The following is a 12,112-nucleotide window of genomic DNA, read 5'->3' as shown; positions in this document are numbered from 1 at the left end:
TAAATAGTGAGAGTAATTACAGTGTGTAGTCGAGGGACAGCCACTCTGCTTTTTCTGTCCTCTCCTCTTACTGTGTCTACACACAGTGTATTGAAAAGGGATATTTAAAAAGAAGATCAGGGGCGCCTGGGTAGCTCACCTGGTAGAGCGCGCACCCATATACAGAGGCTCAGTCCTCGTCGCAGCGGCCGCGGGTTCGGTTCCTGCGGCCCTTTGCTGCATGTCATTCCTCCTTTCTCTCCCCTTCCACGTCTAAAGCTGTCCTGTCAGAAATAATTGCCACAAAAAAAATATCCTTAAAAAGAAGATCAGAAAGTGGACTGATCCCAACCCTGGGTTGAATTTCAGTTGAATTTTCAACTGCAACTCTCCAGCTACCAGTCCACCACCATACTTTGGTCCGTATGGGGACTTGAACCAGCGACCCTCCGGTTCCCAACCAAACTCCCCAAAAATCCAGCAGATTCTGAAATTCCGGGGAAGGTATTCAGTTGGAACCAGTGTGTGTCCAGAGGTTGAGTTCCAGAATCCAGAGCAGTGTGTGCAGGAGTGGAGTGGAGGCGCAACTCCAGACCAGGCCATGTGGGTAGAGTAGGTTACGATCTGGCGCAGAGTGAAGGAATGAACCGGGTATATCAAGTAGAGCAGGATGAGGCTGATGAAAAGCCGCTGGCCCTGTGACTCCTGCGCACCTGACCACTCCTGTAATCAAACACACGGGGAAGGGGGGAGGAGAGAGAGACAAGGCAGCAACACTACACAGGTGCAAAGTTCCTAACATAATCCATGGATTAGCTGTACCCACTTATACTTTGGAGGGTTGTGGGGGGCTGGGGCAATCCCAGTTGACATTAGACCAGCAGCGGTCACCAGGACGGGTTGCCAGTCTATAGTACAAAGAAACTAAATGTCAGGTTAATTACCCCTGTGTGAGTAGACATTGTTCAAGAATGGACCAGACTGCATCTTCAATTCAATTCAATTCAATTTTATTTATAGTATCAAATCATAACAAGAATTATCTCGAGACACTTTACAGATAGAGTAGGTCTAGACCACACTCTATGATTTACAAAAACCCAACAATTCCAGTAATTCCCCCAAGAGCAAGCATTAGCAATGGCTACTGTGTAATGTGACAGTGGCGAGGAAAAACTCCCTTTCAGGAAGAAACCTCGGACAGACCCAGGCTCTTGGTAGGCGGTGTCTGACGATGCCGGTTGGGGGTGTGCTGAACAGTGGCAATAATAGTCACAAGGATAATGGAACAGTGACTACAAATGGTAGTTGTAGTAGTTCATGTCATAGCAGGGCACTGAGGGCGTTACAGGATGTAACAGGATCTTAAAAGACAAAAAGAAAAGAAGGGTGCAAGAAAGACATGAATAGAGGGAGGGGTCAGTCACCTTAATACTATCAAGATTTACAAAGCATGGATATCTAAACCGAACGTCTGGAGAAGAGGAAGGAGTAATTGAAAGAGTATTAGACGTAACAAACTCTGGTAAGGGTATATTCTTACATCTTTGTTTTGACAGTAGAAGTTTGGAGGGGATGTACAGTGCTAGCACATTAAAGACAGGGTTTAGTGTGTTTCAGGGATTGGTGTTAATTACAGTTCGGAAACGCTGACTATACACAAATTATAGAGAGTGAGTTGAAAGGAACAGAGAATTAAAGCCAAGTGACACGTGTGAAGATGTGACTCACTCAGACTCTGGGAACCGGCGGATGTCGAGTTACAGCTTATAGATGATACAGGTTGAGTGTCTGTTATAATAATAATAATAATAATAGTAATAATAGTAATAATAATAATAATAATAATGACTTTATTCAGGACACAATGGAAGATTAGAGACTCAAGTTGAGATTTGGAAAAGTAGGAAATTCAAACCCTTTCACTTGGAGAGTGACACTAAGAACAACTTCATATAGACTAATAATAATAATCATTGACAAAAAAGGATATATTAAGTACAGTGATTATACAGACAACAATTTAAGAGCGGTGGGAATATTAACAAGAAATAGCAATATTACATATTACATTTGTGGGACATTGGCTGGGATGCTATTTTAGTAAAGGTGTTGTATAGAGTGTTGATATGTGAATGTGAAATTTCAATGTAAGAATGGTTACAGTTCAACCATACAGCTGTTTGGTCATTGATATTTACAGTTGTATTGTTTTGATCGATTGGTTAAAAGAAAAAAGTTATATTATATTTCATCTGTTAATAATGAATGAATGAATGTATTAATTAATTAAAGAAAGTGCTCTGTGCAAATATGCATTGCAGTTCCAATATGTTTATGGTTTAGCTTGAATTGATTATTATTCTGTCATAAAGTAACATACACATAATAAACATGCCCAACTATAGACAGTACGCATAACTAAAAGCACAGATAACCAAAAGAAAGAACACTGATATAAAACAGCATGGAACATGGGCAGGCATGGACAAAAAGAGAAGAAACCATAAATAACGTGTAAGGTTATGCATCAAATGAAAAGCACAATGCACAATAAAACAACTAAAAGTTAACGTAACATAACATTACCTAATGGTCATGGCCTTTCTCAAATCTTGAAAACATTTATGTGACTGTGATACAGACCTGAATGTAAGTTGAGACATGCAGAGTACACTTTGAATTAAAGACATTCATACATCTCTCTCCACTCTTTTAACCCTTGTGTTGTCTTCCCATCGACCATGAATTGAAAAAAAACGTTTTTGGCGCTTTTTAAAAATATTTCTGTCCATTTTTTCAACGCTTTTTTCAATTCATGTTCAATAAACCTAATTCTAATGACATTATACCTAATTTTTGAGTTTAGAAAAAGCAGAAATTATGAATTATTTGACTAATAGTTAAGATCAGAGGATTTTGAGTGGATCATAGTCTGGTTTTGCAAAGTTTAGTCAGGAGACTGTTTTAAAACCATTAAAAAAAAATGCTATGAAACTGAATACAACAACCACAATTCAATGGAGGTAATCATTCATTTTACCTCCAAAGAGTTTTGAATGGGTTCCATACAATGTATGAACAACCATGCATCCAAGTTATTTTTGGGCATTTTGGTTGTAAGAAACCCATATTTCTGATATAGTTGATTTTTTTTGTAGTCTAAATTGTGACATACCATCATATTGTTGATGCTTCGTGAGACCATAGTGAGAAACTACATGCATAATGTTCTGGTTTCAAAATTACCATAAATTGCTGGAACAGCAGAATCCAGAGTACTTATTATAAATGTGTGTGTGGGTGAGGTTCTTAATGTGTGCAGAAGAAAATTGGTTATTCATTAAAATACACACACAATCAATTATTAAATCCCACACATTCTACATGTATATAACTTTGCTTTTGCCTGACCATGGACTAAGTCTTAAAAGTAATATATAATAAACAATGTCCCTTCAAAAGACTCAAGGAGATTGTCATAGATATTCAATAAGAACATGACTACTCTAACTGTGCCAGTACCGCAAAACCTGTAGGTATCATCTAGGAACTTCCATTAGTTACATACTTCTATCGTCTAAATCTATCTATATATCAGATTTACTAAGTTTTGCTCCACCAACCAAAGTGGCTCTGAGGTCATGGTGCACATGCAAATATAAACTCTGAACAATGCAGTGGTGGGAAAACAAGAGAAAGTGATCAAAGGCTTTGCTAGCATTTACAACAGAGATCTTCAACAGGGGGTCCGGGACCCCTAGGGGGTCCCTTAGAGTTACTGCAGGAGGGCCGCCGAATTATGGTATAATATATAATAATTGGTATAATGTTTAGTCAAAAAGTAAAATGTCTTAACAGAATCCAACATATTATTAACAAATATACTGTAAAGCGGCACATTTGTGGAAAAAAACACACATTGATGATACTTACCGGCCTATAGGTAAGGTAGTCTCCACAGATACATTTCATCCTAAGGATTCACTGTGCCACATGTATGTTTAACATTAAAACATGATTTATTAAATCATGTCAACAGTTATTATTGTATTGGCTTAGTATTCTATGTACTAAAAAGGTATGTAAGAAGGCTTTAGGCCGCCCACACGTTACTGAAGGTCCTGTTTAATATGCAACTTTATACAATATACAGTATGTAGTAGGGAGTCCCTGTTCCGTCTCTCACAGTTAAGGGGTCCTTGGCTTAAAAAACATTGAAGACCCCTGATTTAGAATAAACTGTTGAGATCCATGTTAATTTAAAACAACTCAATTCTACTCCTATATATCTCCTCCTATACCTCCTATACTATATTTCATTAGCGTGGCTAGCATTGTTGCCCTTAAAGCTTAACTGATATTGGCCTGTAAGTGGGTTGAATGTCTTCGCAGTTAGGAGGCAATAATGTGATTTCAAAGATGTTTAGATGAATAGATATTCAAATAAATATGTTTTCGCTAAGTTTATATTCTTTGTTTTGATGTTTTTGATCCTGCCACATCTAAACCATATGTCCGATTGACACTTTTGTATTTTGTGGAAAAGAGACTTTGCAGCTTGGTATAATATTTGTACAAAGAAAATGATCAGCTTGTTCTGAAATCTTCACAGCCATATTCATAAAACGATTTAATTGGAACACTGAATGAACCACTGTTGCCATTGTACTTCAACTAAAGACAAGGAGTTGCAGATATTGTGGCTTCTTCAGATGTTGCTGTTGTTGACAAATTATTGTGTGCATGCTGAATGAACTGCTGAACCACGCCACCATGGTGGAATTATGTTGTTTTTTTATATAACATGGATATGGATGACCACTACTCTGGCTGAAATAGAGTATTGCAATGTTGACTAAGTTCCTAGATAACCTTGTGTAAAACTCTACATCTCTGTTGTCCCTCTGTCAGGATTTCGACGGAGCACTCCCCTAAACTGCAGATCAGGAGCCACAGTTACCTGCGTGCGGTGAGTGAGGTTTCAATCAATAGAAGCGTGGATACCCTGGACCCCAAAACCCTCCTCGACCCCAAATCGCTGCTGTCCTCACCCCAATACCGCTCACGCAATGAAAGCTACATGAGGGCCATGAGCACCATCAGTCAGGTTGGTTGCCAACGCTGCTGCCTTTCCATTCAAAGTATGCCCCATTCAATCATTTTACCATAGATACACTAAGGCTTGGATGGATGTGATGGGATATGTGGAGAGTGGTCTATACCACATTGAAAACAAAGCCTTGACATTGATTTAATGCCATTATTTCTCAGTTTTTGTCTGTTTTGTTGATCTGGCAGATGACTCCAAGCACATGTAACCTATTGAGAGCTTGGGCATGATATAATATACAGTACAGATGTATTTCATTCTTTCACTGTCTTTAAACGACGGGTTTGCTGTTTTCCAACTCAGACCATATTGACCATCTTATACTGTATAAATATACATAACACAATATCACCATACCTTAATTTCTAAGAAACGTAGCATTTTACTTTGTTTTGCGTTTAAAGGTGTTGTCAAAACAACCCTTATGGTCCACTTATTTGTTCTGGAGTTTTTGACCATATCACACGGTCTTCTTCACCAGCGAGATGTATGTTCAGTTGCCAAGGACCTGTATATTCAAACTTGCCATGATGGAAACATGCTTTGTACTGTAGGCCTCCCTTCTTGTGAAAATTACATTGTTAATGTTTTTTGAGGCACCTGAGGTTTTGTCCTAAGCAGGCATTCAGACAGAAAACAGCCCTGTGTAAAAGAAGTGCTGTGTTTACGTGGCCGTGGATGTATTTGATCAGGTAGCACAGAGCCTTGCCAAAAGACTTTGCATTGCATTGCATCCAGGTTCAACTTTTTTTGCCGGACGACCCTGAGTTGTTTCTTTTTCATGCCGTGCTGGTGTCTGTCTGAACCCACCCTGAAATGGAACCAAGCCTGAGGGGAAGCTTTGTTTGGATAAATCTACGGAATAAAAGTCCCTTCCCTCACTGTTGGCAGGCTACTGGTCAAGCTGTTCTTCAAAGCTTCAGAACGTGAAATGAAGCTGTGCCCAATAAGCCTTCATTTGTCCCACCTTAACCTTACCTTGAACCGCCACTTGTATTACTGTACTCATCCCCAACCTGTCCCTAATTACCATTACTATACTGAATTGCCTCTATTAACAGTTTTAATATCCTCCTCTGCATGGACCCAACCATAAAACCCAAATTAAACAACTTCCCGTGACGTGCTTTTGTCTTGCAGTTGAGATCCTTTCAATTTGTTTTTCCATTTAAGTCAATGTGAGTCAATTGGAAAATAAAGCTCAGTCATTCTAAAATAAAAATAATAGAGCGATAGAAATTGCAAATAGAATTCCAATAATGGGATGTTGCAGTAGGCTCGCTCTTTGTGTTAAAGACAGATAGAGAGAGACGCAAGAATGTATTTACTTTACATGAAATTTAAAAAATTATGAATTTGACACCATAGTCTAAAGACTATGTAGTTAAAAACATTATCTTTAAAGTCCTGGCTGGATGGTTATAGAACACTACGGGCTCCAATTCCAGTTTTATGCAATTTTCCTGTCGCAAGTCCCATTTGTTTTTTTCACCTTTTTGGGTAATTTCCTGACACCAAAGGAACATGTTTGCCGAGCAAAGCAGAGGGACAGATGAGGTTGTGTTTATGCTGTATATATATATATATATTAGTGCTGTCAAACGATTAAAATATTTAATCACGATTAATCGCATTAATGTCATAGTTAACTTGCAATTAATCGCACATTTTTATCTATTCTAAATGTCCCTTGATTTCTTTTTGTCCCATTATTTTTTCTCATTTTAATGCTCTTATCAACATGGAAAAGTGGATCGGCTTGCTTTGACGAGGGGACGGAGAATTCGCATCAGCTGTGTGCTTGGCATCAAGTGGTATTTCAAGCTGGACTTGCTGCGATGATAACTCAGTTCACAACGACAAAACACACAGATCACTTTGGTCTTGTCAGTGGAACCATTTGGCAACCTTTTAAAAGTAAACTTTCCATTCAGAATCTTATTGGCATCCATTTCCATTTTTTCAAGAACGTGCAGCATGCCTGTTGTTTTGTTTCTGGTCTAGCTAGATCCTGTGTGGTGTTGTAGTTTTTCTAACGTTACTAGTTGTTGCAACAGCATGTGAAAAAAACTACAAAGTTTGTTATGAACTGTTGTGAACAAAAATAACGTTAATCTCGCGATAAAAAAATTGACGCCGTTAAAATGGGTTTGCGTTAACGCCGTTAATAACGCGTTTAACTGACAGCACTAATATATATGGTTCGTAGTAGTAGCAGTATCCTCTTCACTTCTAAATGTCTAAATATCAGTTTAGAAAAGTTTAACGGTAAATCATTTGAAGTAAAGCAGCTGTCCTCAGGATGAGTGCAGAGCTAAGGTAAAATGGAATGTATGTATAAAAAATGTACAATGTTTAGGGCTGCACAATTAATTATCGAAATCGTAATATGGACTAGTGCATTATCCAAATCGCAAGGGGGGGGGGGCAATATTTGTTAAAGGCAAAATAGATGTTAAACCATTCTGAATGTATTGTGGTGCTGCAGAGACGCCCCAGCCTACAATCCTATCCCACAGACTAAAGAAAAAAACCTTTGTTTGGTACAGACCCCCCCGCAAATCACAGTAGGCTATAATCATTTTCATTTTTTTTTTATTTTAATATTTGAGAATAATGATACAAAAACGATCATTCCCACAAAATACCGTGAATCATATCGCAATTGCATTATCAGTCAGAATAACCCCAATTAGATATTTTCCTCATCTCGTGCAGCCCTACGAATGTTTTGAATGACAGTCTGGAAGTTTCCCCAATGTCCATCCTCTTCATTATTCCCTCTGTTTCTCCCCTCCTCTCTCTCTGCCTGCTCCATCTCTGATGTCGTTTCCTCTACCTTTCCAGCTGAGCGAGGTGGAGTTGAACGGGCAGATCGAGCAGGTGTGTGAGCAGGTCTACAGTGCGTTGCAGGCTCAGGCCATGGAGGCTGCCATGGACAGCATGGAGACCATGGACACCCTGCCTATGCCGGGGTGCTTCCGGATGCGGAGCCACAGCTATGTGCGGGCGATTGATCAGGGCTGTTCAGGGGAGGAAGAGGGAGAAGGAGGGAGGCCGCTGCTCATCCTGCCTTCCTCCCCACCGCGTACATCCGCCACCACCGTCAGGACCATCCAGAGCAGCACAGGTAGGGATGTTCAGTCTGAATGTGTTCGTATGTGTCGTTTCCCCTTCAAAGGCAGGGTTGGTAACTATATAGGGCTGTGCAATTAATCGCAATTTTATTGAAATAGCAATATGGACTAGGGCAATATCCAAATCGTATGGGGGGATGGCAGTATTTGTTAAAGGCAAAATACGTGTCAAACCATTCTGAATTAAGAATTGTGATGCTGCAGAGACGTCCCAGCTTACAGTAGACATTTGTTGTTAACTAGGAAGGTAAAACTTTTTGTTTATGTTACATTTGGCCGAACTTTCAATTCCCTTTGAATCTAAGCGCTTCAGCATGGCTTTTTCGCCCTTAAAACAGCCTAATTAAGAAGTAAAAGTTTAACTCATATGTACGAGATAGTATCTCCCACGTAGGATACTATTCATGGCCAAAACCTTTGTTTAAAGTTTAGATCGTACGTACGACTTAAACTTACTTTTTGGCCGACGATTTTTTTTTACCTTGACTTTCAGGGCTTAAAGTACCGAAAGTTAAAGTACTTATAATCGCTAGAATCATATATTATATTATTATATTATATTACATTATATTATGTTACTGAATTATAATTGGATGTATTAATGTCTTAATCACTTCAATGTTATAGCTGGTGAAGCTAATTTTAATCCTTTTATATACTGCTGGGTAGCTTAATCTATAATAATACATTAGTCAATCATTTATTAGTTGATTTATATTTCGCTCGAACAGGCACACTTTGAACGGGCACTGCAGTAGGATAATTGCTGGGATGTTACATCATTGGCTAATCATTATGAGTAACAAGCACACTGCTGCTTTAGTCTGGGAATAGTATTCACATCTGTGATAATATGATGAGCCAAATGAATCAGCTCCCCAGTTCTCTCAAGAGAGCTGACAATTATCTGGCCTTCCTTTTTCAAGTGACTTTATTTTCTGTGGAGTCTAATGAGATGGACTGTTAGTCACATTTTGTACTTACGTCATTCCAAACATGGTAGTTCTAATGTTCAAATATATAATGTAAATACTACAAAGTCGTAGAACTCTTAGAAGAAATTAAGGAGCTGGAAAAAAGCTTTACAAATATTTAATGTTTGTCTTCAGAAATGAATAGATAGATAGCTTTTATTGTTAGACTCAAGGTTCATTTAAAAACATACAACACAATTAAAAAGACAGACACAAAAGGACAGACACACATTGAAGAAGACAGCTGTTAGGCCGGGTTAGTTCAGTTGGTAGAGCAGGCGCACATATATAGAGGTTTACTCCTCAACGCAGCGGCCGCAGGTTTTCTGCATATCATTCCCCTTCTCTCTCCCCTTTCATGTCTTCATCAGTCCTGTGGAATTAAAGGCCTAAAATGCCCAAAAAATCATCTAAAAAGAAGACAGGTGACTGGTATCGCACAGCTCTGATCCTAGGGTCAGACGGTTGTAAAATGACGGAGTTACAAGAAGCATTCAGGCAACCGATAAATTTATACATTAGATTCCTCTGTAAAGCAGATAATGTATTGACTCCAGCTTGACAAAACAATTCACTTGGATGTTTGTAAAATACAAAAAAATTGATATTGACAGCTTTCAAAATCTGACCCTGAAGTCAGTAGTGAAGTGCTGTAAAATAAAAAGATAAAAAAGAAAGAAGAGTTGATTGATTGAGGACAAATTCCTCTTGGAACAATGTAGGCCACTGGTTTAACAGGGATCAGTTGAAACCTCATTTTGTTGTCTTCTTTTTAATCTGGACTGCAATTTTGTAGATTACATGAACATAACTCTTCTGACTGCGGAGATCCCTTGGGGGGGGGGTCTACACTGTATCAGCGACAGTTCTGCTTGTGTGCTCAGAAGCACGTTGACAGAACTCACAGTCCAATACAACATCATGCAGTTACACACGTAGAACGAATTATGAAATGCTTCGGGTTGCAGTTACGTACATAACTGCACTCTGCTGTGCCCTGTAACAATGAAGCAGAAATCTCACAGAGATAATCTTGTAAAAGCCGCAAAAAAAAAAAAGGCTGTCTTCATGCGTGGTATTCAGATGAGAACATGCCAGAGTGGATGCCACAGGGGACTTGGTGTTGGATGTTTGGTATTAGGGTTGTCTTTATTTTCAAAGTGCTCAACTGGAGATGACCTACATATTCTACGCCCCTGGTAATTCTTATAGAGTTAACCAAGAGGATAAATGGACATACACACACACACACACACACACACACACACACACACACACACACACACACACACACACGCAGATAAGAACAAATGTGTATATATATATTATTCACTCATGCACACACTCACACATTCTTCTGCAGTCACACAGTACAGTAGATAGTCAGCTCCACATCCACATGACTGGAGATTGTGCTGATGAATGTTGGTCCAATGTCCACTAAACTGAGTTGTCCACTCAGGCCTATTGTGCAACAGAATTGCTATTACCGAAGCCCTAAGCAGCTTTATTTGGCTTTTTTTAATTTGTTGACTCCTCTACAGTGTGGTGTATTTGATCCAACGTGAGTTTTAACCCACAAGGCAAAGAAACCCAAGAGAAAATATGCCGCCTCTCTGAAAAGATAACCCACCAGATGACAATATATCCAGTGAGGAATCTGTTTTTTTTCTCTCTCGCTACCAAGAGAAAATGTCATTGACCAAGCAGTAGTTAGCCTGCCGCAAAATCATATACTGTGCATCGACATCATCAAAATACTCCAGTTGACTGTTGTTCAGTAACTCATGCAGTTAGGTTTTACAGAAAAGTTTGATTAGAGTCTTATCTTTAGTCCCCCCTGAATATTCCAATATTCGCTGTTATAAAAGAGCCGCCAGGCTAGTGCTGTTCACAGAGCTGTTCCCGTCTTGATACACTGACAGTTTTGGAATCCTAAAGAGAGTTTTCTTCGGAGGAATCTTGTACATCTTCCTTTATTAAAATTGTGGAGCTCCAGGCGACATTTTGGCCAGTCTCGTTTAAAAAAAGATGCACAGCCGTTACCCTAGGTAGCCAGTGTTTAGGATGGAGACAGTGGGGGGAAAGACTGGCAGGAATGGCGGTCCTGACATAGCAATAAGCATAGCGAGAAGCTAAGTAATTCTCATTTGTTGTGGATCTGGGCAGTGAATGGGTCAAACAACACATGACTTTCACCTAGGAGACCAGGGTTCTCTCTCCCGTTCTTGTCCCGTGTGTCACTGAAACGTACATTTTGTAACCCCACCCACTATCTTTTCCTAAACCTAACTGTACCGTTCTCGTGCTGCATGTCAGTTAAACGTACGTCCCGACCCAGAGCGTCAAAAAGTGACGCCGAGAGTCCTGACCAAGCGTGTCTAAATCTGACGCTAAAGGAGACTTTTTTTACATCAGTAACAAACGCTAAAGGCCCCTTGATCAAGCGTCGCTTTTTGACCAGATGGGAGTGACAATGTTTTGAAGAAACATGTTTTTGATATACTCGGATCCAGATATTAATTGGCGGCACACAGATTTTGGTTTAGCAACAGGATAGACTGATGTATAAGAGTTGTTAGGCCTGTTGTATCCAAACGAAGGGACTCTAAATCACCTGTTAGAAGGCAAAAGTTGGAGTCAGAGGTTTCAATAGTAAAATGCAACTTAAATGAGGTCAGTGTGAGTTAAGCAGCGGAGCAGACTGATGAGCTGTGTAAGCCCAGTTAATCACCTCCTCTCTTTGTGCTTCCTCACAGATCCAACTTTCCCACCAGCCCTCTCTGTGTTCTCCATTCAGCCGCTGAGGGCACACTTGACATCAGCCAGATAACGTTCTCCATATTTCTTTAGAGAAAAAAACTCTGAGACGTTAGCCCTTCATGTATTACACTCTACAAAGCCTTTTT

General features: G+C 39.5%; 1 protein-coding gene across 2 annotated transcripts in view; it reads left to right on the top strand.

Moving 5' to 3' along the window:
- The window catches only part of LOC116043998 (disks large-associated protein 1-like), a 108,140-nt gene that overhangs the window by 66,302 nt on the left and 29,726 nt on the right, over positions 1–12,112 (top strand). For both annotated transcript variants that reach the window (XM_031291049.2, XM_031291051.2), the window contains exons 5-6: positions 4,894–5,089; positions 7,940–8,222. In XM_031291049.2, coding sequence (XP_031146909.1) covers positions 4,894–5,089; positions 7,940–8,222 — 479 coding nt within the window. The remainder of the gene's footprint in view (positions 1–4,893; positions 5,090–7,939; positions 8,223–12,112) is intronic.

Source organism: Sander lucioperca, chromosome 9 (genome assembly GCF_008315115.2).
Source record: "Sander lucioperca isolate FBNREF2018 chromosome 9, SLUC_FBN_1.2, whole genome shotgun sequence".
NCBI classification, from domain to species: Eukaryota; Metazoa; Chordata; class Actinopteri; order Perciformes; family Percidae; genus Sander; species Sander lucioperca.
This window is presented reverse-complemented; position numbering and strand designations above follow the sequence as displayed.